Here is a 17,105-nt window from a genome sequence, read left to right as displayed (position 1 = left end):
TTTTTTTCCCCCTTTTTTTTCCCCCCCCCCCCCCCTCTTTCTCTCTCTTTTTCTCTCTCCCCCCCCCCCTCTCTCTCTCTCTCTTTCTCTCTCTCTCTCTTTCTCTCTCTTTCTCTCTCCCCCCCTCTCTCTCTCTCTCTCTTTCTCTCTCTCCCCCCCTCTCTCTCTCTCCTCTTTCTCTCTCTCCCCCCCTCTCTCTCTCTCCCCCCCCTCTCTCTCTCCCCCCTCTCTCTCCCCCCTCTCTCTCTTTCTCTTATTAGAAGTGGCAGAGTATGTCATACAGCAAGATGAAGAGAGTGATATGTTGTTAGCTACTATTCTCCATCAACAGCAGCAAATCAAAGACTCCCCAAGACCCAAGAAAACAGACACAGCCTCCAAAGCTCCGCCCACAGTGACGGCCGAAGGAGACAGGGGAGGAGGAGGAGGAGGGGCTGAGAAAGCTCCGCCCAAAATTAATGGACCCTCTCCCTCGTCTCTGGGTGAGAACAGTGATAGTGTAAGGAGTCAAGAGTAGGTTTAGTTGTTTGTGTTAAAGTTAATGTTTAAATGTTTGTCATTTTTGGCTTTTAATTATTATTATTATTATCTTTATGTTATTATTATTATTATTTTGTATTATAATTTTAGCTTTTTTCCACTTCTGTATCTCCCCCTCTCTATCTATATTTTACGTTATTAATAATGATAATAATAAACTTTACACGCATACATGCACATTCTCTCTCTCTCTCACTACATTTGCCCATTCCTCCTTCACTCAGTCAATATGAAAAGTAAAATGATTAAATCTTTGTCTACACGTACGTGTACATATTTCACGATAAAAGCCAAACCAGATGAAGCGGAAGCCCCTACTATGAAATAATAAATTAAAATACAACATTCCTCCTCGTAAGATTGTCACACTATCATAGTAGGCACATATGTCACTCTTTGTGGTTAATTGTAACAGTTCAAGGAAAATTCCAAAGTACAATGATCTGAGGATTATGACCATGTACACATTACTTGATATTAGCACCCCAACCCCACAGAAGGTGTATTTCATTAGAAGTGTATCCTTGTGTGAAGATTAAGGCATGCATACAACTTTATTAGCAAGAAAAGCTGCACATAAAAGCATTGCTTTGTACTGCGTGTGTATTATGCAGTGTACGACTATTAGTCTGATAGTTATCTATATGTCTTCTGTTTGGAGTATTGTATTACTGCTATTCAACTACATTCTGATGGCTTTCCTCAGGAATTGTTTTTTATTGGCCGATTTGCTTCATAATAGATCAAATGTTAGATGCGTAACTTTACCTTCTAAGTAAATGACATGGTTGTGTTGTATGCCAGAGTAAAAATGCAATATTTTCCTTAAAATTCCTCGTCCGTTTCTATCTTAGCAGCTCTCTTTTGAGTTTATACATTCACAAAAAAGCTAAAGCTTGTTTTCACTGTTGCTTCTAATTGCCGTGAAATGAAATGCATGTAATACTGGCAGGTAGCATAAGCATGGCTTCGTTCATTAAACATTATATAACACTGAGAATTTGAGAACATAACGTTATCCAATATTTTCACTGAATCTTGATAATAATGCTTCCAGCACTACCTTTAGTTGGAATTATAAACGTGTCTAGCATGTACACATTCACAAGCATACACGTACACACTATCACTTTAGGCTTGTGTGTTTATTTTATGCATGTGTGGCAACATGTCATTTCTCAGTAAGTGTGTGGTTATATGGTAAATGATGTAAGGAGTAAGTGTGTGTGGATATACAATGAGAGAATGCAGCATGTGTGTGTGTGTGTGTGTGTCTGTTACTTATTATGATAACATAAAGTGTGAACTGATCACTTGTGCTCATAGTTAAAAGGATTAAGTGAAATAGATTAAAACAACAGCTTCTGCTATAGCTTTACAATAACTCCTTGTAGAGCTTTAATGATGGACAGTAGTTACTTCAATGCCTTTCATGGGAAGAGCAGCTCTGTCTTAAAATATCATCATTGTCATAATGACATCAGAAGTATGATAATAGCTGAGCAATTGTTGAATCAGACTAAGCATACTTTGCCAAGAAATGTCGTGACTGCATTAACTTGTGCAGGGTTACAACAGTCCAAGGGTCTAAGGCCTGGATGATGTCATAGTAGCAATGTACATGTACATGCACGTACAAGTACATGCACATGATGAAATGCTGCATACTAATTTTACCGTTAATTTTATTCATAGGAAATATCAGATTACGTTATTCTGAGAATCGATAAAATTCATCTGTAGCTTTCCTGGGAAAACACTTGGCTCAGACAAACATGTAGTGAATATCATTGTTAATTATGCGTAACATGCAGGCAGCCCTAAATTCATGAGGACTATAGTGCATGAAAGACATTTTTTATTATATATCTTTATTAGAGTGGTTGTATTTTTGATAGTAATGCAAATTAATAGGAAATGGATGAGTCAGGAGTTCATTACTAAGCTGCATGGGTGGTAATTCCACTTAAACCACCAGGATTGTAGTAAACTGCCATTACAGCTTAACTGGATGTGTTTATGCAGCTAGTACAGTCACTAATACCATTAGTGCTATACTCCATGCATACTGGCTTTTAAAGTGGATTCACTTTCGATGATAGGGAAAATGGAACTCTCTCCGTCCCTTCTCCATATTGGAACTATATGTATGCCATTACTCATCATCCTGTATAGATAAATGTACGTGTTTGTTTCCCATAATAGCACTAGAGTTCAACAACAGTCATTCCCGAGTATGATATAGGAAGTGGTTGCTATTGATTATAGTTCATTCTTGTAGCCAGTGTTAGCATAGCTAGACAATATTATTATGACTGTCACCAAATGTGTTCCAATTTCCAACTAAAATCACTAATTAGATTTCAGTCCCTAATTGATTATGATGATAGCCAACTCCCATCCTTCGTCTTTTATAACTATTATGTAACTGAGGACATACTAGTCATAAAAGTTTAATAACTGCTGCATGTGACCGATTGACTCAAACCTCACTGCATCTCAGCATACGTTGAACAACTTCAGTATAGTGAGCATTCAAAATGTACCTCACAAGTCAACAACATGATATCGCCAGTATCCATTGGTAGTACTATTTATAAGCAGATGATTGACTACACATGCATGCATCTGTCTTGTTCAGCCATGCATTTGTGCACATGCATGTAACTGCATAAGCATTCCACGAAAACTCAGTTCATGCAATCCTTATAAAAGATTTAGTAATTATGTGCAAGCCTCAGCCATAGCAACTGACTGTGGCTGGCTGCACAAGCTGCACATGATGCATTTTTAATGTTGAAGGAAATGATAATGAATTCAAAGGAAATTGATGAGGGCGTATTATATAAAGGCCACTCCTGTCCCTGCTCTTTTCAATTGATAGCAACACACTCACAAGCACGCTGAAAGAAGAGCAGCTTAGCAGTTCAACTGAAGATTGGAAAGATGCCTTCTGACAATAACTTTGCATTTAGAGTGCTGGTAGGCCGAGTTCCACTCCCAGAGTACGAGCATAGTGGCCAGAACTACGTTGAGAGTAACTTATGGACTCCGTACAGCTACCAGCAGGAGATCTCTGAGATGGTGAACGGGGAGAAAGAAGTCCAGAACTTCCCAGTCACACCATACGAGATACTCCTGAGGCTAGGAACGCATTGCGAGACCTCAGCGTTCTTCATATACGTGGACGGAGTCCTGGTCACCAAAGCTTTGCTAGAAAAAGGAGAAACAAGGTATAAAAGAAAAACAAATAAACTATCAATACTTGCAATGAAAAAAATATTATTATTACTAACATGATCCTTTTCTTCTCTTTCTTTCTTTCTTTCTTCTCTCAGATTGATCCGTGGCTTTACGGACAGAGGTGGAACGAAAGAATTTCTCTTCGCTCTTCCAAGATTTGCCCGGAACGCGGTTAGTTATTGTAACATAAACCTAGACAAAAAGAAAAGTGTGAACTTTTAACAAGCTTAAGCTGAGCCGTCAATGACCCTTTATTATTCTGACATTAGCTTCCCATTGTGCTTACTGCATTTGTAAGCTTTACTATAAACAAGTGGTAGCCTGTAAGCTGTTAACAGTATAAGGACACAATGGCATTGCTATTTCCTTGTCTTTTCCTCACTTTGGTTGTACAAACTATTTAGTAGACAGGGTGAGTGGTGGAATGGCTCAGTGAGTATAAGTGAGAAACTGAAAATCATAGTGAGAGAGAGTGAGATGCTATGCGTACTTAAAATGAGATTCCATTATTTTTATTATTAACTTTCTTTTATATTTATAGGAAGATCGCATTGATTCGTCGCGTAAAGACGACATTGGCACAATCACTATAGTACGCAAGAAAGGACACTTTGTTAAAGAAGAATACAGACCAATGAGCGACACTAAATTCTATCAGGCGAATAAGAAAGATGCCCGGGTAGTCACGGCCGGTTCTTACACAATGTCGACGACAAAAAAGGGAAAGTATTTGAACAGAACGAGACCGTACGAAGTGAGACTCAAAAAGATGTGGAAAATGGACGCCGAGGTAGGACGACTTGTTCTTAACTACAGAATGGGACACACGCTAGAAGACATGGGTATAACGCTCAAACCTATCGACTGGACGAAAACTCATTCGCAGAGAACGTCTAGCACAGGTAGCGAGTATTCAGAGGAGAATCTAAGTGTAAAGGAACAAGAAGTTCCAATGGGTTCAAGTGACTGTGTAGAAATAGCTAGTAGTTCAACATAGTAGTATTACATTACTTTTTCCTCTTATCCTTCTGCTCTCTTTCTCTCTTTCCAAGAAATGTGTATATTATTATTTTTATCTTATCAATTGGCTAATCTTTCTTTCTCTCTCTGACCTCCTCTTTTCAAAGAGTTGAACTCTGTAATAACACACTTCTCTTTTGAAAACAAATCTCATCACTATTATTACTATTATTATTCTTATTATTATAACTATTTAATGGCCACTGGATATGAGAATTCTAAAATAAATAATTAATAACATTTGGGACTATGCAAACAATGTGTTCAGTATAAAAAATACTGTAATCATATCAAAATATTGAATAGCTCCTATCATAATTGTTCCCAGCTAATGTATACAGGGCAATGAAATTAAAATTTTCTATTTCTGTATGTGGGTTCCCTGAATTACCTGTAACAATGAATGCTAACATAACAATTACCTAGAATTTGCCCTGAATGGACTCTGTGTAACATTATACAATGCTAAAATAGCATTTCTTGTAGTAACACAATTGAAGTATTGTAATTGGGTATAGTTCTCTATCATTCCTGTTCCTTTGTTGACTATTGTTGAGTACTACGGTGGACACAAACTTTCTAGAAGTCAAAAAATGAACAAAGTCCCGTTGTAATAAACAGAAAGATTACTGGAGTACATGCATGTACCAACAAAGAGTAATAGTGCATAATAAAGAGGAAAGATTAAGGTTTGAAAGTACAAATAACTGCCCAATTTTGGCCTGGCACAGTTAGGCTCATAATCTTATAGTACTCACCCTGTTACCAAGTGGTACAAATTAGCAGAGAATGAGCTCCAAGAATAGATACCGGTATAGGAGATGCATAAGAAATGTACGGATACATTGGATGTACATTTACAGAGAATCATGAAACTCCTCTTGTAAACACTAAACACTAAATATGAATTTCAATTAGCCTATTTCATGGTTATAGAGTAACCACTGTTACCATGAATTCAATGGCTGCCTGTAAAGAGCTAGTTAGTGATAATTGTGAGATAATTGCTTTTCATAGTAATAATGGATGGTGCATACACACACACACAATCCTTTGCCTGGGCTACAGTACTGGCCTAGCTCATCCACTCTCTATCTCTACTCTTGCATTTTTGAGTATGTGCATATGTAACTAGTGGCAACCGTCGCCCTGGAAACGTGGAGGTGTCAGGTGATATGATGTCGTCGTAGGCATACTGTCTATCATCATGACCATGCCAGGAAATAGAATTTCAATGGAAGAGTGATAGAGAAGGTAACCGAGAAACAAGAGAAGTGAGATTACTACGTCAAAACATTAAACAGTGTTAGGTAATCAGCCAAATGGAAAAAATATGCACCAGACAGCTCTAAATCTTATATTAGTCACACAACTGTTTGCATGGAAGAGCTAGGTTTACAATTGCCATCAATATAAAATGCAAAAATGAGCAGCAATTATAAGAATCATTGAGCAGCATGATTTAGAATACATTATAATAGTCAAAGGAAGCTCTGCTTACTGCCATTGGAGCAATCACTAAACAATGTCAGAAAGATCCATGCACTGTTAGCTGCATGGACCTGCAGAGATAGCTAGCTGTTACCATAAACAGCAGACAGTCTGACATGCAACGAGGCTTTAAAACATTTATAGTTTAGTAGCTACTCTTTCTAGGAAGAGCCGTCTCAATGGTGAGGGCTGATGTTATCAGCATTGAGCCTTTGTCTATTTATTTACATTAGCAGTTATAAAATACACACAGCACTTACCTCCTCAAGAGGAATTGGCAGCATTTTCGCTATCATTCGCGGAAAAGTAGGCACACACACAAATAGGAAAGTAGCACAAGAAAAGGGCTTTCCGCTGCAAAGTAAAGATGTTTCTCGGTAAATGTGCATTATATGTGAACTGTTGCTACTACCATGAATGTGTAGTGTGTGTACACAGTTCTTAGAATTTTGCCCTTCCAAGAAAAAGCAGGTCAGGGCCCGCCTACGCAGAGGAGGAGCAATAATACCGCAGCGAGTACACCCACCCTTTAAAATTAAAATTCTATTTCTCATTTTTTTCTGCAAAAGGTGGAGTTTCCATCTATACACATGTCCATCTCCCTGCATTTCTCCACTATTGAGATTTTTATAGATACATTTTAAACTGCCAAAAATTATTTTATTTAAAAAACATAATTGCTCTGTCCATTAGAAAAAAAATCACTCGCTAATGTTAAAATTTAGATTTTCCAAAATATAATAATAATAATGATAATAATAATAATAGAGGAATGTGTGTTTTCTACTGATAACATGATTGCATTGCATCACACTGAAAATAGGCGTGGTCAATGCAAACCACACCCAATCAATTATCACTTCTTCTTTGTGGTGGGCGTGTTTTTCAACTGCTGAAGCTCGGATTGAGCCCTTTGAGATTGCAAAGCAGCTTTCTTCTTATTAAATTCTTTTATTTCAGCTTCCTAAAAATTCGGAGAAATAAAATAAAAATGATAATACAAAGCCATGCCCACTTGGAGGCGTTTCCTCTCGTCCAGGGCAGCCTTTTTCTCCGAATGCTGTTGGCGCAATTTTTCAAACTCGTCGTGCAATTTCTGCTCTGCTAGCTTAAGCTCGGCCTCTTTTTCTTTCACCTAAAAATAAAAAATAAATATACAAGTACTATTGTCACCATATTGTACTAATTAAAATGGGCGTGTCACTATTCCCTCCCGGCCCCTGACAAAAGATTCCCATGGTAACAGTATTCCCATGGTAACAGTTCTAACCTTCTGGACAAACATTTGTCGCATGTGCTCTTCCTTGGATTGCATTTCTTTGAAGTGCTCCTTCCTCTTCTGCTCATAAGCCTCCGAAAGACTGTGGGACAATAAATAATAATAATAATAATAATAATAATAATAATAATAATAAATAGTAATTGATATATTGTTTTCTTCATTCCTTTACCCTGTATTGTCTTCAAAGCCCATCTCCTCAAGTCTTTTCTTGCGATACAGCTCATAGTGCTGGTAGTGAGTCTTTTCCCTCAAATCCTCCATATTGACCCTAAATACATGTACGTACATTTTAAAGATAAGCATAAGTACATGTATAGTGTACATGTACATCACATAATTTTTATAGCGTTGTTTTTTTTTTCCAAAAAATTGGCTCCAAAATCAACTGATTTCAGTAAAAAAAGGATAGGCTATTATTATACAGCCCATGATTTTTTTTCCAAAAAATGCTTCAAAAATCATCTCAAATTTATATTATATTTTCTGATACATATTGGTGTCCTTATGCTGTGTAGAAAGTTTAAGCCAATTCTGACTTCAATTTTTCAAGTTACAGCCATTTTTAAAAATTGGCCATTTTCTGAAAAATACCCTGTACTATAAGCCCATGGTTTTTTCCAAAAAATGGCTCCGAAATCACACCCAATTTTTATTACATTTTCTGATACATATTGGTGTCTTTATGCTGTGTAGAAAGTTTGAGTTGATTCCGACTTCAATTTTTTGAGTTACGGCCATTTTTAGAAAAGGCCAAAATTTTGAAAAACACACAAGGCTATAGTCCATGGTTTTTTCCAAAAAATGGCTCCGAAATGACTCCCAATTTTTATTACATTTTCTAATACACATTGATGTCCTTATGCTATGTAGAAAGTGTGAGTCAATTCTGACTTAAAATTTTCGAGTTACGATCATTTTAAAAACTCCTAATTTCCAAAAAGTGCCCTGTACTATAGCACAAGCATTAAAAAAATTGCTCAAAACTCTCACAACTTTTTCTATCATAAAAACATACATGTTGTATTTGCACTAACCTCAGGAGCATCTCACGTAGTTTAGTGAAATCGCAATGAGCTTCATTCTCAACTAGAAAAGAAAAATACATGTACACCAATCACGAGTGTAGATATATGTACATGTATATATATATGTACATATACATGTACATAGGAAGATGAAGCCTTAGCTAGTGGACAGGAGGTAGGTACACCTCCATGTTGAGGTAATGGGCCAGTACATTATTGTGCTTGAGTGTATTGAGGTACATTAAATTTGGTATATATGTACATATATATGTAATTCATTTCATTAAACGCTAATACATGTACATATACACACCTTCAACAGTGCCCCATGGATACTTCCTGGCTCGGACTTTCTTTCCTCCAACTTCAACTTCTTCCCGACTGCCAATAACAGCAAAAGGAAGCTGTGACTATAATCAATAAAACAGAAAAATGATATATTTAATTGCATCTCTCTTCTCTTACATTCATTTTTTGGTTCAGGTCAGCCACCGATTCGTCAGAAGTCGGGAATTGATAAATGCGAATATCGTTAGTGATTATCTCATCCATTATCTACAGGAAAAACCATCCATGTATCACATGACGTAATATTAATAATAATAATAATATAATAATAATAATAATAATAGTAGTAATAGTAATGTTAGTTACCCTTTTCTTAAAGTCTTCTAGTTCAGAGCGAGCAATGGTATCAGCTTTAGCTATTATTGGGATTATGTTCACTTTCTGATCAAGTTCCTTCATACATACCAAATCAAGTGATTTTAAACTGAGAGAGTGAGAGAGAGAGAGTGAGAGAGAGTGAGTGAGAGAGAATTGAATGTACAAATCTCTCATGACAATCCAAAATGAATTAAAATGGACTTAATTAACCACAAAAATCCTATCAATCAAATCACTAGTAACACACCTCCACTTATTAACTCCAAATAAAGCCCACAACACCACATTTAAAGATCAACAACAACAACAAAATAAATGATACCACAGTAACAATTTCTAATATCCTATTTTCTATATTGTTGTTACTTGTTATCTTACTGGCCCAAGCCCCTATCATTAATTATTAATTAAAAAACTTACGAGTGTCCAGTTGGACATATAAAGTAAATGCAAGCATGGATCCTTGTGTCGTGAAAGGATACAAGGTCTCGCTTTATCTTCAGCTCTTCTTGAAGGAAACTCTCGTACTGCTCATCAATGTACTTCACGATGGCTGTATTACTAGGGGGAGGGGCTTTGAGTCTGTTCTAAAAATAGTAACAACAAACCTGTGCTCTTTGTTGATCTGATCACCAAAACCTTCAGTGCTAACTACAGTTAGTCTTAGCCTCACATTCCCCTCTCTCAAACCTAAAATAACAATAGTAAATAACTCAATATACTAATCGGTATATTCCAGTATATTAGTCTGTATACTCTAGCTCTAGTATTATAATAAATAACTCAGTATACTAATCAGTATATTCTAGTATATTAGTCGGTATATTCTAGTATACTAATACTCACTGTAGGTATTGTGGCTTAGTTTCACGTCAGGTTGCTTGTGTGAGACAGGAGTGTCTTTGAAATCCTCCTTGAAGAGAGAATCCATCAACGTTGACTTACCGATCCCAGTTTCACCTAGAAAGAAAGAGAGAGAGAGAGAGAGAGAGAGGGGGGGGGGAGAGAGAGAGAGACAGACAGACAGACAGACAGAGACAGAGACAGAGAGAGAGATAGATAGATAGATATATATTAAGATATGATGACATAACGATTGTAAGCATTGTCCACATTCTTCAGATATGTCACAAACCCTTCATTATACCACACATCATCAATAAAAGCATAAGGACAAATAACAAAATAGCTATATACAACAGAACAACCCTGGCTACAACCAAAAACAGCCAAATGTCACACCAATAAAAATATACGAACATTACTCTAATTAATGCCCAAGAATACTATCTCTAATTAATGTCCACACCCCAGGTCCCTTCCTTACCAATGCAGAGTATGTTGAAGTCAAATCCTTTCTTGACGGACTTGTTGACAAGTTGATCAGGGAGGCTATCGAACCCGACATGGCCAGTCAAATCAAGATTACGGGATGTGTTGCCCTGTTTAATAAAGTGAAATAGAAAAGTTATACATACATAATGAATATCAGTGGAGAATGGTAAAAGTTAAAAATATTCAAACTGCACTTGTACAGTATACTAATAATCAGTCAAAAATTCATCTATCATTTTCCAGTATTATTACTCACCAGGACACGATGAACGTCAGTGTAGGAAGACATTCTGTAACTTCAATCTACTGCTTCTCCTATAGCCCTCTCCACACAATTCTCCACCACTGGAATCCCAATTATGAGAGTCTCACGTGATCCGCACCTTGTAACGGAGATATACGGAATGTTGAAAAAGCGGAGTATTCTCCCGCGCCCGCCAAAGTAGAGATTAAAATACTTTTTGTAGAAATAAAACAGCTTCAGAAACAATTGTTAAATAAAAGAATTAGTGAAAAGAGAATACACTAGATAGTAGTAATCACTCTAGGACATTATAATAATAGGAAAAAAAGAATACAAAAAAGAAAAGAGTTTTTTTTGAGAGAGAAGATGCATTGTCTTGTAATAGATACAGCATTACTAACATTGAAATCTAAGAATAATCAATAATCATAGCAAATAATAATAATAATAATAATAATAATAATAATAATAATAATAATAATAATAATAATAATAATAATAATAATAATAATAATAATAATAATAATAATAATAATAATAATAGTGCGTTTAAAATTGGTTAAGTTCAGGAGGGAAGTTGTTCACTTCTCCTTGTTCTAGAACAGGGGCACCTGAGACAGTGTAATTAATCCTTGTCTTCATTCTTAACGGTTGCTGTAAGGAACAGGAAGAGGCTCATTATGAACATAAGCCTTTGTGTTTCTCTCTTATGTTCTTTCCTCCCTCTCGTCTCTCTCTCCCCTCTCTCTCCTCTCTCTCTCTCTCTCTCTCTCTCTCTCTCTCTCTCTCCCCTCTCTCTCTCTCTCACTTTTTGTGGATTCTCAATATTTATAACTTGTGTCACATTCCCCTGATTGTGTGCTGGTATGACATTCCCACTAGGAGGCTGCATCTGAAGCTTAAAAGTCTACAAAAGAGCAAAAAAGAATTAGCATTTATCATTACAAGTATAAAACACATGTGTACATGAGTCTGCTTCATTTTATCTATGAAATATTTTAATTTTATTTCATTGCTTGACTGACTTTTGGTATAGCTGCTTGAAATACAAAATCACTAAATGGAAGATTTGAAGAATTAGTGGCTAGAAGGGTGATGCTTATATTTGTCCCATTCTTTTCAAAGTGGAACTCAATCTTTAAACTATTCTTCTCAAAAGCTATAATACTGGGAATACCTGAATGAGGAATTTTTAAAAATAATTTGAAAAGTTAATGCGATTTCAAAGACCCACTCTGTGATACTGGAGGAGGTGGAGGAAGAGTAGAATCTCCTGGTCCACCCAATAGGTCCATTAGTCCTCCAAAATCACCACCAGAGGTAATGGGTAGAGCTAAAATAATATAAACACAAGCATAAATACATGTACATGTACATGTAGTTTTAAATATAAGAGTTTAAATTATTGCAATTTAATAAAATATTTTAAACTATAAAGGATGTGATTTACCAAGTGTTGTTGGTGGGCTCATATCAAGGAGGTCCAACAAGGCTCCGCCTCCAGAAGTGGGAGGGGCAACAGTCGGAGTGACGTCTCCTCCCAGTAAATCCAACAGTGATGGCTCTTGGGCAGTTGGAGCCGGCTATAATAAAAATAATTGACCACACACACACAATATTAAAAAGAAATACCTCCGAAACGAGTGATATTTGTTCTTTCTCGGGTTCTCCGTTTTCTAAAAGTTTTGCATTTTCAACGACGCCACCTGAAGTCCCTCCCTTTCCCATTAGGGGCATCCTCTCAAAAATGCCACTCCTATTAATGAAAAATAGTATATCTCAGGATACTAACGGTATTTTTTCAGTATACTACAGTATATCTTTAGTATACTATACATAATCAGTATATTTTAGATATGGACTTTCTTGCCTCATTCCATCGTGTTTGCTAAAGATGGCTCCATATTCCACAGCTCTTTGCTGTAGCTCTGTGTCCAGGTTATTGCAATACTGAGATATTATCGATTTTATCTGTGGCAAAGTGGACGAGAACCTACAAAATAAATAAATAAATAAATAAATAAATAATAATAATAATGACGATAAAATGCCTTCACTAATATACATGTACCTGGTTGATAGTTTCATGATTGCATTTATCGCATAACTTCTAGTGATCTGTGAAGACTGAGGACTTTTCAAAACCTTTAAAACAACATCAAGGACGTCTTCTTCTGTCACCTGCAGAGGGCGTGTCAATGGGCGTGGTCTATGACAAACTTACTTCAGAGGGCGTGTCACTTCCTGTTTCATCTGCTAGCAACAGATCACCATACTCACCAATGGACCATATACCAACTTGACATAACGGTTGCTACATGTGCATGTACAACAAAAAAAAAGATAAAAGTTACATTGTACATGTACATGTACATGTACATGCATATTTTCTGTCATTATATTCTCCTGGGTTTCCTGCAAAGCATGCTAAGCGAGCTAAAAAGCATACAGTACGTATGACTACATGGCATTTGGAGCAACTTTAAAAATTCGTAAAAAATCCAAATTTAATCGGAATCAGCTCAAACTTTCTACACAACATAAGAACATCTATATGTATCAGAATTAGTTATGAAAATAGAGAATTTTCTCCTTTCGATTTTTTGTGAAATTCGGCCTGTGACCCTGTACTATAGTACAGGGACTTTGGCCCGATTTTGGAGCAAACTTTAAAAATTCGTAAAAAATCCAAATTTAATCGGAATCAGCTCAAACTTTCTACACAACATAAAAACATCTATATGTATCAGAATTAGTTATAAAAATAGAGAATTTTCTCCTTTCCATTTTTTGTGAAATTTGGCCTGTAGCCCTGTACTATAGTACAGGGACTTTTACCCGATTTTGGAGCAACTTTAAAAATTCATAAAAAATCCAAATTTAATTGGAATCAGCTCAAACTTCCTACACAACATAAAAAATGTATATGCATCAGAAAAAAAAATTATAAAATGGGTAATTCTCTCCCTTTCATTTTTGGTGAAATTTAACCCATGACCCTGTACTATCTTACCTGACTGATATCATCCCGAAGTGCAAAGAACAGCTTGTGTGCGCTGTATCCATGAAGATCCTCAGCATCAGAGACCATGCAAATAATTCCGGACACTAAATCCTCACGCACGTGAGCTCCAGCCTACGTGTGACATCATACGACATCATATGACATCATGTGATGTCGTTACATACCTTTATAAGCATTGAGAGAACTGCATTAATATGCCAACTCTGATCAGGAGAATATCTAATAATTTTTTAAAATAAATTTTGAATAAAATTTTTAAAACGTGAATGCATAAAATCTATCTCACTTGTCGGTAACTTGAAGAATATTGGTGCAAATCTGACTCTTAAACTCCGGCTCTGCTGTATCAAGGAATATCATTATCTCCTTCATTATGGACCGGATGTTGTGCTCATTAATTAGAGCAAACGAGAGCTCCAGTGCCCTCTTTTGGATTGAGATGTCGTTCTCTTTGAGACAGTCCAAAATGGTCGACCTGTGCCTCTGGACAGCATTGTGTTCAACATGTACAGTTTTGAGTAAAGTATTGAGTGCCACGTAGCTAAGAGGGTGAGAATAAAGAAGAAACATGTACATGCACATGTGAGAATAAAGAAGAAACATGTACATGCACATGTGAGAATAAAGAAGAAACATGTACATGCACATGTGAGAATAAAGAAGAAACATGTACATGCACATGTGAGAATAAAGAAGAAACATGTACATGCACATGTGAATGCATACATGTACATGTAAAAAATGAAATAAAAGAAGAGTGTGTGTGTGTGTGTGTGTGTGTGTGTGGGTTTATAAATTAATAAAATACTTCAAATTTCAGAACATACCGTGCAATATGCATACACAAAATTAAAACACATGTACGTGTCGTGTACATGTACATGTATATACAAAAATTTAGTTTTAAAATTTAGTTCTGCACACGCAAAACAATTTAGTTTTATTTTATTTAAAATTGGAACGTACCGGATGTTCCTGTCGCTATTGCTAAGGAAGCGACCGAGGATGTTGATAGCTAGGACACGCAGTCCACTCTCTGACATAATGTCCATTATTGTTAAGACAGTCTCGTAGAGTACAGCATGACCGACATTCTTACCACTCTCAGTGTTAGTGGCAACCTGCAAAGAAGAGAGACAGAGAGATAATGAATTTGTATATGAGTATCTAATAAAATTTTTACATGTACATGTACACATACACACATGTATATGAGTCATTCAGAAAACTTTTCATATTCATAAAAATAATATTACACAATACATGTACATGTACAGTGGTAACCTTTGATGTACATGTACATGTACATGTAAATGTATATTAATAATTATTCATTGAAATATTCCTCACTTGGGCCAGTATGTCATTCATGGCTTCACTTGAGTCTTGGTCCCCTCGTCCTAATATCCTTAACAGTCTTAATATATGTACCTGAGGAGGCGTGGCTAGAATTAATTAATTAACTAAGGGGGCATGTCCTTACCTGAAGGAAGGGATCACTAATGCCGTGAACATCGTGCTCAGGCGTATAGCCAGACATAACGAGGTTTTTTAATATACGAATGAGATTTGGAATAAACTAAAAAAAGAAAATACATCATCACATGAATAATACACACATAATACTACACATTAATTATCCAAATAAGGAAAGGTGATAAGCTTACTCGTCTGAAGTGTGAAAGAGAGTCTGGATTAACTTGACACATTGCTGTTACGAGGGAAACAGTGGTTAGTAACACGCCGTGGTTCTTCTCGTTTAGGAGAGAGCGAGTAGCAGGAACGAATACTTCCATTAGATCAGGGACCTTGTATACTAGACGAACAGCACAAAGGGCAGCCTATAGAAAGGAATCAAAAATGAAAGATACATGTACAATGAAGTACATTAACATGTACAATGAAGTACATGTACATGTACAATGAACTACATGTACACATGTAGCTACATGTACATGTACATACATGTATATGGTGTATGCATAGTGCGAATAATGTATCTTGATTATGAAGAAGAGAGAAAGGGACAAAGTCTTATTGTGACAATGATTGTGAGATGCAAATCATGTACATGTACATGATTTGCATTTACATTGTACATGCATACATGTATGTACATGCATATGCATGTATGTACATTGTACATGTATATGTCTTGAAAATGATTTACATGTACATGCATGAGGCTTCTGTTACCTTTCTGACTATGTAAGGGTTGGTGGACTTCAATAGTTTTTCTACTTCACCACACAAATCTCTGCTCATGCCCTCAGAGCAAATGCTAGAGGAGAAAGAGATAAGAATTAAAATATGTAAATAGACGTGTGTAGCTTTATGGATAATGTTGTTGTATATGTACATGTAAATGTACATGTACATATACATGTACATTTGTACATGTATGTGTGGATTATGTGCAATAATGAATATCAATACCTCCCCAAAGCACAGAGAGCTAATCCCACAACATATTGTACTTGATGATTCATATCACTAAAAGAGAGAGAGAGAGAAAGAGTAAGAGGCTTATCAAAAACAAGATGAGTACTTTTTCATCGAGTTAGTTATGAGCAGGTGGACATCTTGTCTCTCGTCCAGAAGCATCATAGCACCTAAATATCCGACACGTTTGTCAGAAAACGTTGGACTTGCAATTAACTTGAGACACTCCAGCTGAGAGAGAGAGAGAGAAAAAGAGAGAGAAATCAAAACATCTCTTAGTTTAGTCTCTTTCATGTTATACCTGTCCAAAGTGGGCGGGGTATCCCATCATGTGTATGTACAATAATTTCGCTACATTTCTGGCACGATTCTCTGAGTCTTCCTCTCGAAAAGATGTTCTAATTAAAGCACACTCCTTGTTGACAAGATCCCTTTCGTCTTGGGCAGTTCGGCAAGCCCTAATTGCACGAATGAGGTCTTTCAATCTTAGCGAAATGATGGGCATTATTTAGAAGGGAATCTAAAAGAACAGAGAGCAATGGACGTGGAGGTCAAAATAATGTGAAAATGAATTCAAGCAAACCGTGCTTTACAAGTTAAAGCTTTCTTACTTGTTAAAAAGCTACAAGAGATAAGTTAGTTGATCTTCACTCCTTCCACGAGCATAAAAGCAGCCTCTAAAGGTCTCGGAGTATATCAGGAGAGACAGAAACTTGGGGTTCGCCTAAGACGCCATTTTGTCTCCTTACACAGAGGTACAAAAGGCCCACGGGAGCCGCCCATTATTAGTAG

The 17,105-nt window shown here is 36.4% G+C and overlaps 4 protein-coding genes and 1 long non-coding RNA gene across 6 annotated transcripts in view; 2 read left to right on the top strand and 3 right to left on the bottom strand.

Annotated features, from left to right (window-relative positions):
* The window catches only part of LOC100637907 (pre-mRNA-splicing regulator WTAP-like), a 3,596-nt gene extending 2,794 nt beyond the window's left edge, over window positions 1-802 (top strand). The window contains exon 8 of the mRNA XM_020007307.1: window positions 261-802. Coding sequence (XP_019862866.1) covers window positions 261-517 — 257 coding nt within the window. The 3' untranslated portion in view covers window positions 518-802. The remainder of the gene's footprint in view (window positions 1-260) is intronic.
* A 1,457-nt stretch (window positions 803-2,259) lies between these two features.
* LOC105316472 (uncharacterized) lies at window positions 2,260-5,011 on the top strand. The gene is made up of 3 exons (XM_011411387.2): window positions 2,260-3,773; window positions 3,879-3,954; window positions 4,325-5,011. The coding sequence occupies exons 1-3, from the start codon at window positions 3,487-3,489 to the stop codon at window positions 4,778-4,780; spliced, it is 819 nt and encodes a 272-aa protein (XP_011409689.1). The 5' UTR covers window positions 2,260-3,486; the 3' UTR covers window positions 4,781-5,011.
* A 1,147-nt stretch (window positions 5,012-6,158) lies between these two features.
* On the bottom strand, window positions 6,159-6,761 carry LOC109591593 (uncharacterized). 2 transcript variants are annotated; one of them, XR_002189894.1, is made up of 3 exons: window positions 6,707-6,761; window positions 6,555-6,648; window positions 6,159-6,510 (listed from the first exon to the last, which is right to left on the bottom strand). It is a non-coding gene; the product is annotated as an uncharacterized LOC109591593 (long non-coding RNA). The 2 variants fall into 2 exon arrangements; XR_002189890.1 differs by lacking the exon at window positions 6,707-6,761 and having other exon boundaries at window positions 6,555-6,695.
* A 167-nt stretch (window positions 6,762-6,928) lies between these two features.
* On the bottom strand, window positions 6,929-10,973 carry LOC100633794 (septin-11-like). The gene is made up of 13 exons (XM_020007291.1): window positions 10,859-10,973; window positions 10,595-10,709; window positions 10,114-10,227; window positions 9,876-9,957; window positions 9,688-9,828; window positions 9,256-9,373; window positions 9,067-9,156; window positions 8,915-9,011; window positions 8,611-8,662; window positions 7,746-7,844; window positions 7,565-7,655; window positions 7,310-7,429; window positions 6,929-7,258 (listed from the first exon to the last, which is right to left on the bottom strand). The coding sequence occupies exons 1-13, from the start codon at window positions 10,889-10,891 to the stop codon at window positions 7,151-7,153; spliced, it is 1,260 nt and encodes a 419-aa protein (XP_019862850.1). The 5' UTR covers window positions 10,892-10,973; the 3' UTR covers window positions 6,929-7,150.
* A 74-nt stretch (window positions 10,974-11,047) lies between these two features.
* Window positions 11,048-17,067, bottom strand: LOC100637784 (AP-1 complex subunit gamma-1). The gene is made up of 21 exons (XM_011411416.2): window positions 16,925-17,067; window positions 16,615-16,833; window positions 16,420-16,544; window positions 16,308-16,364; window positions 16,068-16,152; window positions 15,539-15,712; window positions 15,355-15,450; window positions 15,222-15,302; window positions 14,838-14,992; window positions 14,158-14,412; window positions 14,036-14,090; window positions 13,860-13,982; window positions 13,071-13,160; window positions 12,918-13,027; window positions 12,717-12,839; window positions 12,479-12,602; window positions 12,297-12,429; window positions 12,081-12,179; window positions 11,872-12,023; window positions 11,655-11,753; window positions 11,048-11,500 (listed from the first exon to the last, which is right to left on the bottom strand). The coding sequence occupies exons 2-21, from the start codon at window positions 16,816-16,818 to the stop codon at window positions 11,396-11,398; spliced, it is 2,445 nt and encodes an 814-aa protein (XP_011409718.1). The 5' UTR covers window positions 16,819-16,833; window positions 16,925-17,067; the 3' UTR covers window positions 11,048-11,395.
* Window positions 17,068-17,105: the final 38 nt, after the last annotated feature.

This window comes from Amphimedon queenslandica, unplaced genomic scaffold (assembly GCF_000090795.2).
Source record: "Amphimedon queenslandica unplaced genomic scaffold, v1.1 AMPQUscaffold_13509, whole genome shotgun sequence".
Classification (NCBI taxonomy): Eukaryota; Metazoa; Porifera; class Demospongiae; order Haplosclerida; family Niphatidae; genus Amphimedon; species Amphimedon queenslandica.
Note: the sequence above shows the minus strand (reverse complement) of the source record. Positions and strands in the feature narration are given on the sequence as shown.